Consider the following 23230-nt stretch of genomic DNA (forward strand, 5'->3'; position numbering starts at 1 on the left):
AGCATTTGTATTTTCATTTAGGTTAGATCATCAGAAATACTTCCCAAGAAATACTTCCCAGACAATTCCAAAGATCTAAATCAAGAATAAAAATTATAGTTTTAAGCATTAAATGAAAATAATAACATCAAATAAGAGAAAAATGTTATAGATAAATATCATCTCAATATATAGGAGTTTGAAACTATTAAATTCAATCTCAAAGGAGAATTAGTCACTCATGGTAATCATTACATGTACCAAAAGATGATTGAAAGTAAAAGAAGAAAATTAAGAGCGTTTCTCCTTTGACGGCTGCCTCCTAGGGTTTCCTTTCTTCTTCTTTTTTCTCTCTCTACCTTATGCCCTTATTTAACCTAATTAGGCTTGGACTAAGTGATATCTTTATTCATAATATATTGTTTCATTCCTCCTTAAATTCTTGAAAATAACACAAAATTGAGAATAAATAATTTTATTAATCTCATAACTCTAAAATATATTATTAAATTCTAAATTTTCAAATTAAGGTTGAGTCATAGCTTAATCAACAGGTGAAATCATTAAATGTCTAATTTTTTTGTATAAAATTTCACTAAATAATGACACTTATCATATGGACATTTCCCTATTTATCGCATTCCATTTAATGCTTGGACGATGTTTGTTTCGTCTGATATGTATATTTTTCATTGTGCATCTTATGCTTATGAGCATATGCATCTGCTATGATTTGCCTAAGGGGTTTTGCGTCTAATGTGAAAACTATTGATATTGATTAACACGTCTTCTTTTAAGATTTAGGGTTTTAAGTCTAATTTGCAAGCATTATAAAATAAAATGTTGCAATAGAAACTAATAACAGTAAGCTATAAAATGTTGCATACACAAGTACTTATCAACAACATAAAGCATTTCTAGTGATTGAAGATTAATATTACCTTATTCTACATACATATTTTAAAATTTTCTATTATAGTGTATTTGAAAAAAAATTAAATTTTTTTTTGACAGAATATACATTTAAATGAAAATTTTAAAATAAATTTATGACAATAATTTTATTGTTAAATATTAGATAATTCAAAAATTTACTTAAAAAGTTAAATTTTAAAATTTTTCATACTTTTTTTCTTTTAAAATTTAAATTTCGTTGACTCGATTGGTTTTCATACTATATATATTATCTTCATACTTTATTTTTGGTTGGAACTTCGTTGACTCGACTGATTTTATTAAAATAAGAATATTATTGATTTTACTAAAATTTGAACATCATCAATATTGTGTATTTTAAAATTGGTTTTATTAAGATCATAATATTATCGATTTTACTAAAATTGGAACAACATTAGTATTGCATATTTTTTATTTATGTAGTGGGATATACTTCATGTTGAAGTCGATCGTGGTAAATTTTTTGACCGACATTAAAAGTTAAGTTTTTTTTTGTCGTTAACCAATGTTATTTTTCAATTAACATTAATCAAAAATTAACCTTAACAATGTCAATGTTTTCTACTATTGTTCAATATTTTCTTAATCTACATCAACAATGTTTTTTACTACTGTTCGAACATGATTTTTTTTTAAATTGATACGAAATTATTTTAAATTAATATATGTATTTCAATTAATCTTAATCAAAGTTAACAAATATAATTTGATTAATATACTCGAACACCAATATGATGTTAACATTATTCTTTTGTGTTATATATTTAATCGTGCTAATATGTTATAAGGACAAGTTGGAAAGTTAACACAATAAGTGAATAATATATATATATATATATATATATATATATATAATCAGCAATAATACACTTTTATATATAGACAAGTCGTCTCGTGAAAAAATAATTGAAGTAATTATATATTATGAATAACATTGAAAAAACAAAGTGTATACAAAAGTTAAGTAATCGCCTTTAATTAGCCTCTCTTGTTATGATAATGGGTGACAATTAATTGCTTGCACACTTTCGAGGTATGTGGAAGCATTTTGAAGAGTAATTGACCTTATTACTAATAATAAATATTATAAAAGTACTAATAATAAATATTATAGCTTGTTTTTATTTGCATCTATTAACTGCTAATAATGAGCCACAAACTCTCTTTTCTATGTGTTTAATTTAGTATGAAGTTTCTAATAAATTTTAGCATTTTTAGTTTAGTTTCTATGAACTTTATTTTGATTTATCTCTAACAGACATGAATGCTATCTTCTTTTTCTTTTGTCATTTTACTTATTTATTTATTGTTAAAAAATATTAAATTTTATAATTAATATAAATTGATATTGTGATTAGTGATGATATAAAAATTATACAAAATAATATAACGATCTCATTATTTAACACATTCTCAATAAGTAAAATAAAAGTCACTTATTATTTTACATAAATATCAATATTATTTTATATTAATAATAAATTTCATATGTTTTAGTTGAGATAAATAAGCAACTTATAATATTCACATCATCTAAATAAAAGTAAATTAAATGAAAAGAATTCAATTGAAAAATATGAATTTTTTTAATGCTCACTAAAATAAAATAAATTAATAATGATTAAATTAAAAATACTTAAATTTACTAGAAATTTAATTAATTTTTTTTATATTTAGTAGAAAGGTTTAATGTTTTTCAAAATGTTAGCAAGCAAGAAATAAATTAATATTTTTTTCTGATTATACATGAAGAATTGAATTAAAAAGTATTCTCAAGGTTATTATAGAAGATAGTTAATTTTTCTAAGTGATCTGGTACCAGAATTCAAAGTTTAAATGAGACAATTCAGAGTACTAAACAATAATAAAAAAATTATGAATAACATCTATTATTTTATCGATCTACATCTATAAATAGTACTTTACGAATATGAGTATTTCAGTTTTATATTCACTTTAATATTTCATAATGTAGTTGATAGTTTTATATAAAGAAAACAAAAATTAAAAATATGAATGGAGAATGGTTTCTTTTGCAAACCGATGGCCATATATAGTATAGTTTTTTGTTTTCCCTGGCTCACAAATGACAACAGAATTTTAATAACAATATTACCAAACTATTGTAAATAGTAATATTTTGTGCAAGTAGACCAAGTTTGAGGCTGTCAAAGGGTCAATTATTCAAATTTATAATTATCAAACTTTGTCCAAACCTTGGACCTTCTTCCAATTTTGGAAGACTTTCACTTTAACCAATCATTGTGATTGTTTTTTGTTAGAAGCTTATACATTAAGTGAATACTAATATACAAATTTAATTTTATATATCTTGTTGCTAATTTAAAATTATTTTAAAATTATTGATATATAAAATATTTTTCTATTCATTTTTTTATTTAAAATTGGAAAAGTTATACACATCTTTTTTAAGGATAAGGTTAAATGACACTCACGCTTTTTCTGGTTTTGAAATAAATAAACATATTTTTTATGGTTTTTGTGAAATTACATTTTCACCTCCTAAATACTCATTGATTTGAGATAATTTCTAGAAGTTGGTGGCATCAGCAAGAAGTTTTATTGTTCAAACACCAAACTTTGTTACTTAAGTGGTATACTCATAGCTAGAAGAAAAGTAAAAAACTTACTTTTCTTTAGAAAAAAGTGATGATGAGAAAAATTCATTCAAATATCATCTCTTTATTTTTTATTTATAAAAGTATTGTAATTAATTGCTACTGGTTAATTTAATCAAATTAAGAATGTTGATGTAAAATCTAAGTGTGATTGATGTGTAATGCATGAAATTTAATATGAATTGAATGGATAGATGAACTTTGTTGTTGTGATAGGTAGTAAAAAGTGGTATTGTTAAGTTGAAACTATATGTTAGGTAAGTTGTAACTAGAAAAGTATTGCCTAGTTGATAATATATAGTATAAGTTTTAAGATATGGGATGTGATGAAATTTAAAGTCTTATTGATAAGTCCTATAAATAAAGATATAAAGTAACATGAAGTCATGGGAGCAAAAAGTCATCAATACTCATAAAATATATAAAGAATTATTTTATTATATAAAATTATTAGATGTGATCTATACCAAAGTTAATAAATTACCAAATTATTCAAATGTTTATTACATGTATTAGTTTATAGTCAAACTTAATACCAATATTCGTGAAGCAGTTTGTGTTTATATTTTACTAAGCTATATATATTTTAAAATGTTACATAATAAATTTCATTAAACAACTGTTCTCTCTCTTAACATCCATTTTCTAACCACTAATCATAAACACTTTCCAGCAAGTACATATAATGTTAGTCCCTCTAAAGATATTTTTATACATTAATTGAAAATGCTCAGTGCTGCCATGCATATATAATAGATATCAAACTTAAGAGCTTAACGTGTACATAAAGTTCTTCAAAGTCTTGATAGAATAATTTGCATTAGCAATTAATGTCAGAAATCACGTTTCCAGCTATGTTATGATGGTTATCAATATTATCATGCATGCCTCCAGGTATGTCAATCTAAATACTGAACTAAAAAATTAAAAGTCAAATCGTAATGTCGAATAATTGGCTGAATATATAACAATACATATACACGAATTAACTTCTTCGCATATGTAAATGTACAAACTATCCACAGCCCGTTTTAAAGCTAATTACCATTGAAAGAAGAAAAAAATGGAATTCCTGTATGTACAGAGTTCTTCCTGTAAACTAATGCTTTCGAAATTCCACAAAAGACATTTTTAAACAAAATTGAGCTCTATTCTAAACATCAGTACATGTCACCTCTCTGCATCCGTTTCTCACAATGTGCTGAACTTCGACCAAAATCATGTATGATCACAAGGCATAACCATCTCACATGGCCTCTAACTCCTGAGTATCGGAAGATTTCTTGATAAAGTTGAGACGAGTTTGTCTGGTTCGTTTACAAGGAGCTACAAAAAGTGAAAAGGAAAACGGGGGTCAACCATCATGAATCCTTGGCTCTTAAGCAATAAGAAGAAAATGCAAGGATTGTTAATACCTTCTGTCTTGTTTTGTTGATTGGATGTAACTACTGAAGATTTCCACTTCTCATAATCACGTGTTTCCATTTGCTTGCGCTTTTTATAACTTGAAAGCTGTTTAAACAAAAATGTTAGTTGAATTACAGTCAAATTATAGCAACATAAATTTTGGAAACCACATCTTACGGCAAATATCCAACCAAAATACTAAATGCGTCGTCAAGACAACACAATGATGAGAGTAAGAAGAGCAATGGAGTAATTAAAACGCATGGGATGGATCTTGCATTTAACCGTGACCATTATCACTTTTTAAGTCCAAATACAAGATGGGGGCAGATTGTGGTGAACTTATGGAGAAGAGAAATAATTCAACTACACTTCCTGGTGCATACATTTAAAGCCACAATCATGCCTTAACAAGTTAATTGCTAAATTAAAATCATTATAATTTGATGGAAAGCTAACAACGAGCCTTTGCTAATTAGAGAGGACACCATACAATAAGCAAAGGTTTGTGAATAATGAATATAATCCTAAAGGCAATGAGACATTGCCCTTATTTAGGTTGCGGAGATCCAGCCACTATCAACGTATCCTAAGAAAACCAGAAGAACGTGAACGAAGGGAAGCCTTTGGCGGGTATTTCAGTATCCAAGTGAGTGATTTAACTCTACTCTATACGCTCCATGTAACACCTAACCTAATTACCCGGTTAATCCTGTGAAGTACATCATGTATCCATTATGCATTTGCAAGTGAAGAAATAGTTAAGAAATCTCTCCTGTTAGATGTTGGATTTAAGTTAGAAAATGGACTTTTTTAACGATTAATCAATTATCCAAGTTAGGACTCTGCAACTATGTTTGAAATGATAGGTAATGTTACAATTTTGAAGAAAAAGAGAAACTAATAGATTAAGTAAAGTCTAGAAAGATGTTGTCTTCTTACTACTGCAACACACAATTACATACAAGAGACATAGTCACAAAATAATATATAGAAAAGGCATGATAGGTGCGTTGCGTCAACCTTGAATAAAATTGAGAAAGCCGAACTTCAAAACAATGAGCGGTTAAACAAAAAAAATTAAGGTTGAGCTACATATGAAAGAATTGCATGTAAAGCACACCTTGGAATTTCATTCATAATTTAAGAAAACATCAAATTAACTCCAAAAAAAACAGTGTATTTATGCAGCGCCTATTAGAATTCCTATAAAACCTTAGGATTAAAAACCCTTTCACAAGGAAACCAAAATGTCTGTAAATTACAAAAAGAATCAAGACATTAGTACCTCTGGACCATCATCGGACAAATAACCTCCTTCCTCGGCTTTCCTTTTACTTGGCAAAGCATCAAGCAAATCTGCACAAATTGGGAAAAAAAAAAAAGTTCCATGTGGTCAGAATAGCTCACCTTTAAGAAATGCCTCATGATCAACAACCGAAAGGTACATACCTCGATTTGATTGCACTTCCCTAGCATCTTTTTTTTCCTTTGCAATCCCAAATACATCATGACACAAATCCTTCATAGTTGCAGAAACCTACAGCAGGCCATTCACACCCCGTTTAAAATCAATAAAACTACTCATAATTAAAAATCCAATAAAATTTAACATTCACTAAACATGCAGCCACTTACACTACAAAATTCGGATTCAGATGTACCACAAAGCTCAATTAACTTTAGCTTGTCCACTTTGAGCTGCAAAACAAACACATCCACTACCACAACTTAAACCAAAGCAAAGGAAATAGTTCGCGGTATTCCTCTCAATCCTTCGATTGCAGAATATTATAGACAAATGCACTCGCTGCAGATGCAATTGTGGCCATTATAATATTAAAACAACACGCTCGCAAAAATAATTGTAGTTGCAAACCTTTTGAAAATACTTATACACTAAAAGTACCTAATAATTCCTACACAAAAAACACCACTAGATAATCACCTAGCTATATATTATTCCAACAAGATATTGAATGGTACCTTGTGTTTTTTAGCACATAAATAAAATGCAACAGCGGTGAACACCGGACGCGTGAAATCAGCACTTGCACGACGAGAAGCCGGCAAAGACGAAACAAACCGATCCTTATAACTGCACAGAAACAACACAAGGTTTAGCAACACATGAAGTTTCAACAGAGTTTAAGCATTTAATCAAACACGTGGCAGATAACTCACAGTTTGAGACCGTCACGAACGAAAGGAATAATACGAACGCAACCGAACTGAATAGCCAATTCCCTCACATCTATCTTCGTCCTACAAGCACCAAGCAAACACTTCGTTAATGGAAAAATCTAAAAAGTGAAAGTTGAAGGAAGAGAAGGGGAAAGGAAACGAACTTGACGCCAAGGCCGTTGTGGAGAGAATTGTAGGATCTGATGTAAGCCTTTTCAGACATTCCGCTGAGCCTTACCGCGGAGGATCGGTCGAAGAGAACGCCGAGCCTTGAGGCCGCGATTTCCAAGCAAATAAGAGATTTAGCAACCTCGCCCTGCAAAAACGAGACAAAGAGTTTTAGAATCGATTAGAATGAAACGGAATTCAATAGAAGGGAAGGGAGGAAAGAGGAAAAGACATACGACTCCGATGACGGAGGAATCGAACTGGACATCACAGAGGCGACGGATCTCGGAGGCTTTTCGGACGACGAGTTTGGAATCGGAGAGACCAAGCTTCTTGGCCAGCTCTGAAACGTCCATTTTAGGTTTGGATCCCAAGCGCGACGCTAACTCCAATTTCTTGTTCGCATTTGGAAGGGATTATAGAGTGGGAAATGGCGGGAATAGAAGAAGGAGATCGTGGAATGGAATCCAAATAAATTGATATCGCCATTTGAATATTCGCGCGCGCGCGCATACACAGTTTGCCGGGAAAGTTTCGTTTGGCGCCCTCTGCTTCCCAAATCATTCTTCATTGAAAATCTTTACGCATTTTTTATTTTAGGAGATAATAATTATATATATATTAACTGATTTGATATTCATTAATCAATTAATATTGTTCAAAATATGGGTTTCAAAACGAAAACAAATATCACGTAACATTCCAATATTCATCAATTTCATTTAAATACCATTAATATTTTTATTTATAAAATTACATTGTATAATTATAGTAATTAAAGCTACCACAGTTAGTATATATCAAAACTCAAAAATATTCCTTTATTTCTAGACCTAAAATTTTGTCCCATATTTTGTCACGTTCAAATTAAAACATTATGGCTATACTATTTATTCTAATTAAAATACATAATCCTTAATAAATAATATATTTACTTATTCTTAGTCATATAAAAGTAATAATTATTTATATTCATAAATTCTTCACTGTCTCATTAAAAAATAGAAAAGAAAAACAGTGATTACAAGAGTAAAATACTTGCGTAAAATATCAATGATATGCAAATATTTTTATAATTACTTTTTGAATGTATTAATAGAATATTTGTAAATATTTTTAACATTTTATATTTTTTGTAATAGTTTTTACTAGGCTGGTAAATATTGTTATTGAATTAGTTTAATGTCTTGTCTATTTTATAGTCTTAAATTATATTTACACTTTTATATATAATTTATCATTTAAATGGAATACAATAGATAATTTTCTTCATTGTTATAAGGATACCAAGGAACTTTTCTTATCTTTCATTCTAATTAGTTTTCTTTTCGTGGTTTCTTTATTTGTTAGTCATGTCTAGTTTAAAGAACTCCTTCCATCTTCAATATAAAAAAAACTATATATTTTTCATCCTTTAAATGAAAAATGTTTAATACGGAACGTGGACTGAATTTTTCAAAATTTATGTCTAGTAAGGTTATTTGTCATATGATTTCACTAGAAAAAGATAATAAAAGTAAGGCGTTCGAAATATATGTGAAAGAAGAATTGTGGTTTATTCTTGATATCATTATTTCCAATGAATCTATTCTACTATTTTGGATTATCATTCAATATTATACATCAACATGTGCATGGATCAATTATGATTTTTTTTTTAAGATAATATAAGCTCATGTGCACTCACACTCGAACAAAAATCTCCACCACTTGAATTGAAGATTTTTCAAATGCATCAACATACCATCAACGACTCAAAATTCTTTCAGATCAATTTTAAAATATTGGTGTTTTTATTTCAAAATAGCAAATCACACTTCAAATGATATTTGAACTCATTGATGATGAAGATAAAAGAGTAAGTATATTAATCCGACAAAGTGATTTTTTTCTCCTTTCTATAAAGCTCGTTGTATGCTTACACTAGAAGAAACGAGTTTAATTAAGATAAAAACCACAAGTTCAAATACAACAAGGTCTTCTCTTATTACGAAATTTTTTCACACAATTAAGGTGGAATTTGTAATAACAAAAATCACAATAGTGACAACAAAAAAGGTAGTTGCGACGATAGCCAATAAGAACAACAACAATAATTCACAATACCACCTTGACAACAACAACAATACTTATATCTTGGTTGGGAGTGGATGTCCCAACCTTGGAAACAATCTCTTGTCTTATTTTAATATAAGTAATTTAATTTCTAATAGTACCACTGGTAGTGGACAATGAATTATAATTTAAGGTTATGGACAATCACCCTTTTCCACCATATCCACCAATTTTTTTAAAAGTGTCCTACATGTCCAGAAAATTATAAAAAAATTTATCTTTGTCCTTCGTTTCATAACTCATAATCTTGTTTTCATTAAATTTGATCACTTTTGGATTTTTGTGTGAAAGATCTTCAAACAAGATTTTTAACATACCACCTCTTTTCAAACCCTTGCCTCGTAGTAAGCACATTGTTTGAATCCCGATCTAACAACTCAAATGAAGAGGTAGATGTCTCATAATTATACTTTGTGATTAAAGTCTATAATGAACTTCTTTTAAACTCCACTCTTGGAAAACTTTGTCTATTGTAGTAGATTTATCATATGACAATAACTCTATATGCTTTAAAAATTGAAAATCAAGAATTGTAGTGTAGAGAAAAAAATTGAGTTAGGAACACAAAGTTTTAAAACTAAGCTTCATATCTGATGTGATTCCAATAGCATAAAAGAGAAAGATTCTTGATCTTATTAGGAATCAACTTGAGTTGGACAATAGTTAGGCACTTTTCTTAGAATTGGATCAATGTTCTAAGTCAAGAACTCACCAAAACTAGCACCAAATCCAAAACTCATATGGAAGTTCCAATTATGATCAAATTGAACCGAAAAGAATGGAACAAAAGATAAGCAAACTGAAATTAGAAGTGCTGGAAATTAAACACACCGAACCAAATCAAACAAAGGAAGAAAAGCTTGCTGGAAAATGGAAATGACCGAACCAAAAAAGGCAAGAACAATCATACTAGACATGGAAATGAATAAGGCACAAAGCTAGAGAAGAGAACACTTATGGAGATGGAAGAGAAGGTGATTGATCACGCCACTTGGATTATGGCTGCTCCAAGATTAGTGTGCTGCCGCCACTTGAGGACACCATGGATCCATCAAGATAAGACTAGAGAAGAAGGCTCAAAAGCTCTCCAATGCTCACTCAAAATTTGAGTATAGTTTCTTTACTCTAAATTCCAATCTGAATTTTACAAAGGGAGCACCTCTATTTATAGCCTAAGGTGCTGAAATGCAAGCTACACAAATTCAAAATTCCCTCCTAAAAAGTTTCTAGAACCAGCGCCAAATACAAAGCATGAGGAAGGTGTGACCTCTTCCTTCACTTTGGCACCTCCTATTCTACTCCTACACCTATCTACTAACGCACCCCCCCTCCTAAAGCTCCTAACTAAAGCCTAAAAGATGATATAACAATAGAGGTTTCTAATGTTTCCCTCTAAGCACCTTCAACCAAAGAAATTACAAAAAGAGAAAATATTTGTCCCCTAGCTCCTAAAGCTTTGAACATGCTTCTTGTAAGCCTTTGAGGTGGGCTTTGACCTCCATGGGCGTCCTCCATTTGCGCCTCTACCTCTTCTTGATCTTGTTGATTGGCCTCCATGTCCACTTGAGCTTGATCTCCATCATACTCCCCGAGTTGGAGAGAATTCGACCACGAATTCTGGAGACCTACAGAAAAAGGAGTTAGATCGTTAACATTAAAAGTATGACTACCTAAGAATGTATCAGGCATATCTAACTCATAAGCATTGTCATTAATCCTCTTGAGGATTTGGAAAGGTCCATCCCCTCGAGGCATTAGTTTGGACTTCCTTTGAGTAGGAAAGCGATCCTTCCTCAAGTGAAGCCAAACCCAATCGCCCTCATCAAACAACAATGCTTTTCTCCTTTTATTGGCAAGTTCAGCATACTTGCCAACCTTCTTCTCAATTCTCTTCTTGATGTCTTTATGCAAAGTTTTCACAAAAGAAGCCTTTTCATCCCCATCTTTGCACAAGACATCTCCAAGAAGGGGAATAGGAAGAAGATCAAGAGGTGTTAGGGGGTTAAACCCATAGACAACCTCAAAAGGAGAATGTGAGGTGGTAGAATTTACTACACGATTATATGCAAACTAAACATGGGGCAGTAAATTCTCCCACACTCTAGGATTCCCCGAAATAAAACATCTCAATAGTTGTCCCAAAGTTCTATTCACCACCTCGGTTTGACCATCAGTTTGTGGGTGGCAAGTGGTAGAAAATAAAAGCTTAGTCCCAAGCTTGCCCCACAAGGTCTTCCAAAAGTGACTCAAGAACTTGGGATCTCTATCGGACATTATAGATCTAGGAATCCCATGCAAGCGAACCACTTCTTGGAAGAAGAGGTTTGCAATGTGGCATGCATCATCCACTTTGTGGCAAGGAATAAAGTGAGCCATCTTTGAAAAACGATCCACTACCACAAAAATGGAGTCCTTTCCCTTTGATGTCTTGGGTAAGCCTAAGATGAAATCCATAGATATATCTACTCAAGGCATTGAAGGGATCGGAAGTGGAGTATATAGACCATGGGGATGCATCTTAGACTTAGCTTTGCGGCAAGATATGCATTTATTACACAAACTATGAACATGTTTATGCATATGAGGCCAAAAGAAATGTTCATGCAACACATCCAAAGTTTTAGCAACCCCAAAATGTCCCATTAAACCCCCCTCATGAGCTTCTCTAACAAGAGATAATCTAATAGAGCATTGAGGAACACAAAGACGTTTTCCTTTAAAAAGAAAGCCATCTTGTATAAAAAAGTCTTTGTGTCCTCCCTTAAGACACTCTTGATAGATGAGGGAAAAATCAAGGTCATCATGATAAAGTTCCTTAATGTGATCAAAACCAAGATATTGTGAGCTTAAAAGATTTAGCAAAGTGTATCTTCTAGAAAGAGCATCCGCCACAATATTTACTTTGCCTTGCTTGTGTTTGATCACATAAGGAAATTGCTCAATGAATTCCACCCACTTAGCATGCCTCTTGTTAAGTTTGTTTTGGCTTTTCAAATATTTAAGAGATTCATGATCACTATGTATCACAAACTCTTTGGGAAAAAGATAGTGTTTCCAAGTAAACAAAGCCCTAACAAGTGCATATAATTCCTTATCATAGGTGGAATAATTGAGATGACTTCCCTTCAATTTCTCACTAAAATAGGCTATGGGGTGGCCCTCTTGAAGGAGAAAAGCCCCAATACCTATGCTTGAAGCATCACACTCAATCTCAAATGTCTTAGTGAAATTAGGAAGGGCCAAGATGGGAGCATTAGTCAATTTTTCTTTCGAAGTGTCAAAAGCATTTTGTTGTGCTTCTCCCCATTGAAAGACCACATCCTTTTTCACTATGTCATTGAGTGGTGCGGCAATGGTACCAAAGTTTGGGACAAATCTTCTATAGAAAGAAGCAAGTCCATGAAAACTTCGGACCTCATTCAAAGATTTCGGTGTAGGCCAATTTTGAATGGCCATCACCTTTGTTTTGTCCACATGGACCCCTTTGCAACTCACAACAAACCCTAGGAATTCTATATGATCAAGAGCAAACATACATTTAGCAAGATTAGCATACAAATATTCCTTCCTAAGGGTTTCTAAAACTTGCCTAACATGCAACCTATGGTCATTCAAAGATAAGCTATAAATGAGAATGTCATCAAAGTAAACAACAACAAACTTACCAATGAAAGGTCTAAGAACATGATGCATGAGGCGCATGAAGGTACTTGGTGCATTAGTTAGACCAAAAGGCATAACTAACCACTCATATAAACCAAAGTTGGTCTTAAAAGTCGTCTTCCATTCATCACCCGGTTTGATACGGATTTGATTGTAGCCGCTTTTAAGATCAATCTTTGAAAAGATTTTTGAACCATGTAATTCATCCAACAAATCATCTAGTCTAGGTATGGGATGCCTATACTTAATTGTTATGTTATTGATGGCCCTACAATCCGAACACATTCGCCATGTGCCATCCTTTTTTGGCACTAAGATGATAGGCATAGCACAAGGACTCATGTTATCTTGCACCCACCCTTTCTCAATCAAAGCCTCAACTTGTTGGCGAATTTCCTTGGTTTCACTTGGATTGGTCCTATATGCTGGACGGTTTGGTAAAGAAGAGCCCGGTATCAAATCAATTTGGTGCTCAATCCCTCTCAAAGGTGGAAGTCCATTTGGAGGATCTTGAAACACATCTTGGAACTCTTCTACCAAATTTTCCAAGCAATGAGGACTATCAACAAGTGATTCTACTCTAAGAGTTCTAGGGATGGCTAAGAAAAGAGGATGATGAGCCACTATTTCCCTTTCAATGTCACGCCTAGACACAAGGAGTGTAGGCTTAGAACTCTTATCTTTTTTTATCTTTTTTATCTTTTTCACTCTCCCTCTTTTTCTTCATGATAACTTGGTCCTCATGGACTTCTCTTGGAGAGAGAGATTTTAAAGTAACCTTGTGACCATGGAATTCAAAAGATAGTTTGTTGGTAAAGCCATCATGTAAAACTTTTCTATCAAATTGCCAAGGCCTTCCCAAAAGAACATGAGTGGCTTCCATGGGCACAACATCACATAATACCTCATCTTTGTATTTTCCAATGGAGAAATGGATGAGGACTTGTTTATTGACAACTATTTCTCCTACCTCACTAAGCCATTGTAATTTGTAGGGCTTTGTATGAGAGATAGTAAGCAATCCAAGCTTATCTACTACTCTTGTACTAGCCACATTTGCACAACTACCCCCATCCACTATCAAAGAGCAAATGTTGTTTTGAATAAGACATCTTGTATGGAAAATATTTTCCCTTTGACTTTCATCAAAAGGTTGTGAAACTTGTCCAAGAAGTCTTCTCACAACTAACAAATCCCCTTCAAGTGGACATTCACTCTCTTCCTCACTAGATGCATGAGAATGCAATGAATGCTTAGGAGAATCCGAATCATGCTCACTAACTACAATGCCCTCATGCATGTACATACTTCGTTTAGAAGGACAATTTGCAGCTATATGACCATAACCCATACATTTAAAGCATTTAGTATTAGACGTTCTAGTGGGAGATTTAGGCCTAGAAGTAGATGGCTTAGTTTCCTTGGGTTTGAAAGAAGAATCTTTGGAAGGATGTTTAGAAAAAGAATTTTTGTTTCTCCAAGATTTGGAGTAGTATCCATCATTGGAAGCATTTTTGATAGAGTTTTTCTTAGCAAGTTGGGCTTCCACCTTCATTGCAAGATGAACTAAAGAGCCGAATGATGAATACTCTTGTAACTCAACAATGTCTTGAATATCCTTCCTAAGGCCACTCACAAACCTAGCAATCATAGCTTCCTCACTTTCTTCTAATTCAATTTTAAGCACAAGCGTCTCTAGCTCCTTATAATATTCATCCACATTTAGCGTGCCTTGTTGAAACCGTTGGAGTCTCAACATGAGGTCTTTCCTAAAATGTGGGGGTACAAACCTAGCGCGCATATGATCCTTTAAAGAGTTCCAAGAGTCCACGGGAGGACCCTTGTGATAGATAATGTCCTTTACAATTCCATGCCACCATTTCATGGCATAATCACTAAACTCTAGGGTGGCTAGCTTAAGCTTATGATCATCTTGGATCTCATGGATCTCAAATATTTGTTCACACTTAGCCTCCCAATCTAAATATACATTAGGATCACTAGAGCCATTAAAACAAGGAAGCTTGACCGAAGGAAGCCTAGACTTTGTATCTTGATAGAAGCCATTGCTGTAGTGATGTCTTTCCCCTTGATGATGATGTCTTTGTCCATGGACTTGGGGTGGAGTTCTCCTTCTCCTATGCTCATCTTCACGGCCAAAATCATTTGAAGAAGCTCTTGTTGAAGGTCTATGATGCTCATCATGGATTGAAGGAGATGGTCTAGCTTGTTGCACCTCCATCTTTTGCAATTTCTCTTCCAAGCGTCTAATGGTTCTTTGTGCTTCATGTAATTCACCAAGGATTGAAGCTTTGGAAGGAGAATTCTGCTTGTATGATGCATCACTTGAAAATCCAGCCATTTGTAATTAAAAATAGCAAACACACAAAAACAGCAAACAAGTTAAGAAACAAAATTAGCAAAAACAGTGAGTGTTTTAAGCCAAAATGCCGAAGTGAATTGAGGCAGAAAAAAGAGGTCACTCTCAAAGAAATAATGTCCTTGCACCAATCTGATCTTGAGGTCTTGGAATCCTCAAATGAAAGATGTCAAAGCAAGCACACCAATCTCAAAGGCAACCACCACAAAACCAATGAAACAAAAAAGACAAACAAGAAAAGGTATAAGCAAAGAAAGGTAATTGCAAAAGGAATACTATATGTAAGACAAACTCAAAGAGTAAGGAATGAAAGACAATCAATAAAATAAAGAACTCAATGAGAAAGTAGGCACACAAAAGAATACTTAAGGAGAAGTACTAGAGTAGATGAAGAAAACAAAACATTTAGCTACTGGAATTTTTTTTTTTTATGCAAACTGTGCTTGATGTTCACTGATTTAACTGGAATGATATAGAGCGAACTGGATTATGAAATTTAAACCACAGAAACTTCAAGATGTTAACTCAATAATGGCACTGGAATTACGCAAAAACAGTAAGCCAATTAATTGAGATAAATTTTTCAAAATCGCTGCCAGATTATCGTATCTTTTTCGGCAGACATGTACACTTTTTGTATTTTATTTATCATTTTTTGTGTACTTTGAATTTTTGAGTACTTCTTTTTCTATGCTTTTATAACACTTTGAATAACACAAATCCAGAATTTCAGAATTTTCCAGTGAGTAAATCAATTGCAATAAGGAAAAACAGTAAGCACTTTTCAGAAAAACAGAGGAATCCTAATAGGAATGAAAAATAGAATTATGAACTAGCAAAGACATAATGGAAAATGATGTGTATGAACTTGTATAGGTCTAGAATACAAGTATGAACTCAAATCTAAAACAGAAAATGCACAAAGGATCAATATCAAACTCAGAAAATTATATGACACTAAAGCAAGAAATAATCAAAAGCAATAAAAGTACTACTAGAAGTAATGACAATTATGGAATAACATGACTAAGACAAAACTTGACATGATTACAAAATTAAAAGACATATCACAAGATATAACAAGAAGTGAAAGGAAGCTTAAGGTCAGCTTATGGAAGGAGAATGCCGCTCCAAAAAGCAGCCAAACTCATATGAAGAATGAGTGCCATAAACCTTTTCACAAACACTTGGTGTAACAAAGAAAAACAGCAAGGAAACTCAAAATAAAGCCTAAAACAGAACCTTAAATTGCAAGAAAAGAGCTCTTGAAATAAAGTGCTACACAACTCAACAATTAAACAAGAACACACCTAAACTCTTGATAATGTTGGGTTTAATAGTGCCAAAGTTCAAGAGGGGGGGTGAATTGACCTTTTAAAACTTTCTCGCAGAAACAATGTTTAACCCAGTTTTACAGAAAATAAATCGATTTATGTGAAAATGAACAGATTTATTTCAGCACTGTTTTTGTTTGAAAAGCTTTTAATTCAACAAGGTTAATCACAAGATTATGCAGTGAGAATTTCCAGCAGCACACACACAACTTATCAGATTTGAAAAACAGTGAAATACCAAAACAACAAGTTTCAATTTCAAGCAAGTGATTAAGGTTCAATTGATAGCATGCTAATTAATTGAGTGACCTTTGCAAACAACCTGTTCCAGTGGCTTTTAACAGACTATGAGTGTTCTTCTTGATGTCAAGCAATTTTCCAGAAATTAAGAACAATGAATCACAGGACAACAAGCTTCAACTTTAAGCAATTTGTTTAAGGTTCAATTGATAGCATTGACAGTTTCTTAAGCAGCCTATCACAGTCAGTCTGTTCCAATGGTTTTTAGCAGATTGTATACGTTCTTATCAGATTCAAACACCTTTTTCAGAAATCAAGAACAGTATGCACAGTGCCCAGAAAGAACAGATTTATTTTCAATTGAACAGATTTATTTCTTTGCTGTTTTATCAATTATGCAGAAACGAAATTGCAGAGAGAGAGAGAGAATGAACATAAGCAATTATACTGGTTCACTCAACCTGAGCTACATCCAGTCTTCACCAACAACAGGTGGAAATCACTAACACACAGTACAACCAAGTACAATTCCCACTGTTCTTGAAACCTACAAGAACTTAGGTACTCTTGCTGAAAAAACCTATTTCAGCATACACACACACCCACTCTTCAAGAACACCTATCAAGAAGAGTGTTCAACCAAACTATTACAAGAAAGAGATGTGAAACGACTACACCTGATTGAGGATACACAGATCTGCCTTAAACCAGTAGGCAAGATTGTTAGAACAGTAGTTGCACCTCACACCAAGCTTTTGAACCAAACCAAGAACAAGCACTTTGTGATTTTCGAAATCTTTGAAGAACAAATGCTAATCCTTTGTAAACACTTAACTCTCTGCTTTCAAAACTTGTTTTTTGCCAATGTATGAATTGTTTCAATTGTTGTTAAACTCAGAAAACAAGTTTGCATTTTATAGAAAGCCAGCTTATAACAGAATTTTGGAAAAACAGTTAAAGCTGTTATAAAATGAACAGATTGAAAATAAAATAAACTGATTTATTTTCAAAAGCAGTTAGAGAATCTGTTAAGTGAGGAGACTTAGTCAATCATTCTGGTGCTGAGATAAAACTAAAAAAAACGTTTAAGCTTGACATGGCACCAGAGGCAAAAAGAATCTATTCATTTACAGATGAACAGATTTATTTTTCAAAACGAAAACAGAGAAAGTTTAACAATTTAAAACACAGTCGTTTTGAAAAGAAGAAGACTTAGTCAAAATACCTGATGCACAAAACTAATTTTTACAAGACTTTAGCCAAGGCATCAGTGAAAAAAAATGAATCTGTTTATTTAGAAAAGAACAGATTTATTTTTATGCAGTAAACGTGTTTTTGTGTAAAACATGTGAAAAACAGTTTAAGAAAACTTATGCTTGTTCTTAACACATGGCCAGTGGTTATGAGGTGAGTTACTCAGCAAAAAACTCACTCTTAGACAACCTCTAAGCACTAACTAAGACATACTTAAAGCAAAGCAAAAATACATGAAAAGTACATACAAGTCTTCATCAAACACTACATACAAGTCTTCATCAAACACAATCTTGAAGGGGCAGCAACCATCTTCAACAATCTCCCCCTGTTTGATGGAGACAAATCCCCATAGCTAACCTCATAGCTTTGTTGCTTTAAGTACTTGCACCAGATTTTAAACCAGAAAAAAACAGCAGTATTGCATAGCATATGAATTGGTTTAAAGGTGCAGAATTAACTCCCTATTTCAGCTAGCTTCACCTAGCATGGTGAGCTATTTTTCTCCCCCTTTGGATTCATCAAACAGCATATAAGCATAGGGAATAAAGGGATATAAAGCAGAAATCACAATCATAATAGTTCAGAAACATAAAACCAAATTGTTCAACATTACAGAAACTTGAAAACTGATAAAGAAAGCATTAAAAGCAGAAAACTACTAATCCTTGTAGTAAAGCTCTGCAAGTTGTGCCTGAACCCCTTCAATCTGATTATCAAGGTGTTGGAACCTTGCATGAGTAGTCTCAAAGTGTGCCCTTTGTTCTGCAGACATGACATCAAGCGGTACAGCACTTGCCTTTCAAACATAGACATTGGTTCTCCACGGTATTCTGGACTTTGATAGGCAACTATGGCATTTGCAGCAACTTCCTCATGTTCAGATTGGGCAGCAGGTGAGTCATCATCCATAGGAACAGCTTCATCCTCATCCTCATGTTCTGCTTGAGTGTCCTTCTCCTTGAGAACCACCCACTTGTTTTCAATTTTGTGAAAACCCATTTTGGTGAGAGTTGAAGTATCAATCTCACTTACAGCTTTGATAGGGTCATTTCTTTCATTTGTAACATCAACACCAAAGTAATCAATTAATTTGGAAACAAGAATAGCATAGGGAAATCTGTAATCAGCCAACCTTTTTGACTTGAGCATGTGTTCATTGACAATGAACACCAGTTTACCTTAATCTGATTCATGATGCAATATAGGAGAATGAGATCCTCTTCATGTAAGACAGCATGGTTTGTCCCTCTTGGAATCAGTTGCCATGCTATGATGTATGCAACTAGACGTGGAGTGAGGTTCAAATGCCCTGCATGGAACCTGTTTATACTCTCTGTAGGATTCCTCATGCAACTCTTATAATATTGCAGCTTGTTGAATTCTGAAATTCCACTGGTATTTCCTTTCCCTACTTTCAGTCCAGCATATTTTATTCCAGCCACAGAATTCCACACCTCACTTGTGATCTTCATCTTGATTCCTTTCACATAAGAAACAACATTCTTCCCATCCAATGTGAGGTTAGTATAAAACACCTTAACCAAGTCAGGATAAACATTACCCGTTAATTCCAGCATCTTTTTCAGTTTCTGGTGCTTCAACACAGCCCTTGTTTCTACCAATTTTTCAGATTTCAGCCAGTTGAAATCCAGCACCTTGGGTATGTTGATCTGCTTCCTGCTTGTCTCATGAATGTAGGCATTGATGCCTTCTTCATTTCCAGCGAACCATCCTTCTAACACACCTTGAGAAGTGGTTTGCTTTCCCTTGCTTTTCTGTTTTTGTCTTGAAGACGAAGCCATGTTTGATCCTGAATTCTTTTCTTGATTTCAAATGGTGAGAATAGAAAGAGAATGGCCAATGTGGGTAGCAAGAATTCACACAGATTTATAGCAGAATAAATGGATTGATATGGCAGTTATGAGTGGATATGCATGAAGATATTATGCTCTGAATTTGTGCAGAGAATCTTTGAAAATATGCACCAAATATTTAGGGTCACGATGCATACACTCAAATTCTTATTGAGCACCCAAACCATCAAATCGGTTACATAACCATGACCAAAACCGTCAAAGGTACAGAGGTTAATGCCCACTAAGTCAGTCAAGCAGTCAAAGATCAGAATTTCTCTTTCCTAGTCATCAATGCATATCAGTGCAGAAAATAAACACATTTAATTGCGAATAAACAGATTTAATTTTTCACTGCTAGGTACAATTGACATTTATAATACCCAATTCATTAAGCAGAAAATTAAACCTATCTTTGGCTAATGGTTTTGTGAACAAATCAGCAAGCTGTAAATCAGTACCAATGAACTTAATATCACATGTTCCATTAGATATGTGTTCCCTTAGAAAATGATGCCTTATTTCAATGTGTTTGGTTCTTGAATGCATGACAGGATTTTTGGTTAAGTTGATTGCACTTGTATTATCACATAGCAGAGGTATATGGTTAAGTAAAATACCAAAATCATTCAATTGTTGTCTTAGCCATATAGTTTGAGCACAGCAACTCCCAGCTGCAATGTATTCTGCTTCAGCAGTGGAAAGAGCTACACAAGCCTGCTTTTTGCATTGCCATGAGATCAAGCTTGATCCAAGCAAATGACAGGTTCCACTTGTGCTCTTCCTATCAATTTTGCAACCTGCAAAATCTGAATCAGAATATCCAGTTAAGCTTAATGAAATATTACCTGGATACCACAAGCCAACTTCTTTAGTTCCTTGCAAATACTTCAAAATCCTTTTGACAGCATTGTAGTGTGATTCTTTAGGAGCAGATTGAAACCTTGCACACATGCACACTGCAAACATTATATCTGGCCTGCTGGCAGTAAGATACAGCAGTGATCCTATGAGTCCTCTGTATTTGGTTTCATCAACAGAAATTCCAACTTCATCATGATCCAAATGACAGCTTGTTGAGAAGGGTGTGCTGATTGGTTTACACTTGTTCATTTCAAATTTCTTCAGCAAATCCTTGCAATACTTAGCTTGACTTAGGAAAATGCCATCCTTGAGTTGTTTGACCTGCAAACCTAGAAAATAGTTCAACTCACCCATCATTGACATTTCAAACTCACTCTTCATGACTTTCACGAAAGCTTCACACAATTCTCCATTGTTTGATCCAAAAATGATGTCATCCACATATACTTGAACTAGAATTGAGTCATCTCCTTTCTTCTTAATGAACAAGGTCTTATCTGATGTGCCTCTGTCATAGCCTTGTGAGGTGAGAAAATCACTTAGCCTCTCATACCATTGCCTAGGAGCTTGCTTGAGTCCATAGAGAGCCTTTTGGAGTTTGAACACATATTCTGGATGTTGATGGTCTTCAAAACCTAGTGGTTGTGAAACAAATACTTCTTCATTTATATAACCATTTAGAAAGGCACTTTTCACATCCATTTGAAATAGCTTGAACCCTTTGATGCAGGAGAAGGCAAGCGGCAGTCTAACAGCTTCTAACCGAGCCACTGGTGCATATGTCTCATCATAGTTTATTCCTTCTTCTTGATTGTACCCTTTAGCTACAAGCCTAGCCTTGTTTCTGGTGATCACTCCATGCTCATCCATTTTGTTTCTAAATACCCATTTTGTTCCAATTACATTCATCTCTGGTATTCTAGGAACAAGAGTCCAGACCTCATTAAGAGCAAACTGATTCAGTTCCTCTTGCATAGCTAAAATCCAGTTGTTGTCCTTGAGAGCTTCATTCAAATTCTTGGGTTTAACTTGAGATACAAATGCCATTGCTTCACAGAAATTGTTCAAGGATTTTCTAGTTGACACTCCTTTCTCAATGTTCCCAATGACATTATCAAGGGTTAAGTCTCTTGGGGTTTTCCACTCTTTTGGCAAACCTGCAGCTGCAGTAGATTCTTGTATAGCATGTGTATCAGCAGTATCAAAATGAATCGATTCATTTTGATTTAAAACAGATTTAAATTCATTACTGTCAGGGTCATCAGCAGTTTTAGATAGGCTATGATCAGTTTCATCAAAAACAACATGCATTGATTCTTCTACTATAAGCAGCCTTTTATTGAAGACTCTATATGCATGACCATTCAAAGCATAACCAATGTGCACACCTTCATCAGATTTAGCATCAAATTTACCAAGATTTTCTTTGCCATTATTCAATACAAAACATTTACACCCAAATACTCTAAGGTGGCTTACACTAGGTTTTCTGCCCTTATACAATTCATATGGGGTTTTCTTAAGAATTGGTCTTATTAAGGTCCTATTTAAGACATAACCTGCAGTATAAACAGCATCAGCCCAAAAATACTTAGGAAGCTTAGATTCATTTAACATAGTTCTAGCAAGTTCCTCTAGTGATCTATTTTTCCTTTCAACTACATCATTTTGTTGGGGTGTCCTAGGGGCTGAAAAGGTGTGTGCTATCCCATGCTTCTCACAGAACCTCTCAAACTTAGCATTTTGAAACTCTCCCCCATGATCACTTCGAATTGATTTTATGCAGCAACCATTTTCATTTTGCAGAATTTGTGCTAATCTCTTAAAGGCAGAATAAGCATCATGTTTATGTGCAAGAAATAGAGTCCATGTAAATCTAGAGTAATCATCCACAACAACTAAAGCATACAAATTTCCAGCCAAGCTAGCAACTCTAGATGGACCAAATAAGTCCATATGCAACACATCCAATGGATTTTTTGTAGAGACAATATCCTTTAACTTGAAAGAGGATTTGATTTGTTTACCTTTCACACAAGCATCACAAAGCCTGTTGTCCTGAAATTTAATGTTAGGCAAACCAGAAACTAATCTTTAGATTTCAATTTATTCAAGTGATTTGTGTGTATGTGAGCTAACCTCCTGTGCCACAACCAAGACTCATCACTTCTGGACAGCAAACACTCATTT

General features: G+C 33.5%; 1 protein-coding gene across 1 annotated transcript; it reads right to left on the bottom strand.

Annotated features, from left to right (window-relative positions):
- Positions 1-4514: 4514 nt before the first annotated feature.
- Positions 4515-7896, bottom strand: LOC137810763 (origin of replication complex subunit 6). The gene is made up of 9 exons (XM_068612183.1): positions 7571-7896; positions 7331-7482; positions 7167-7247; positions 6969-7080; positions 6621-6683; positions 6435-6522; positions 6271-6341; positions 4991-5087; positions 4515-4901 (listed from the first exon to the last, which is right to left on the bottom strand). Exons 1-9 carry the CDS (start codon positions 7688-7690, stop codon positions 4822-4824), a joined length of 864 nt encoding a protein of 287 aa, XP_068468284.1. The 5' UTR covers positions 7691-7896; the 3' UTR covers positions 4515-4821.
- Positions 7897-23230: the final 15334 nt, after the last annotated feature.

The sequence above is a fragment of the Phaseolus vulgaris genome, chromosome 2 (assembly GCF_000499845.2).
Source record: "Phaseolus vulgaris cultivar G19833 chromosome 2, P. vulgaris v2.0, whole genome shotgun sequence".
Lineage (NCBI taxonomy): Eukaryota > Viridiplantae > Streptophyta > Magnoliopsida > Fabales > Fabaceae > Phaseolus > Phaseolus vulgaris.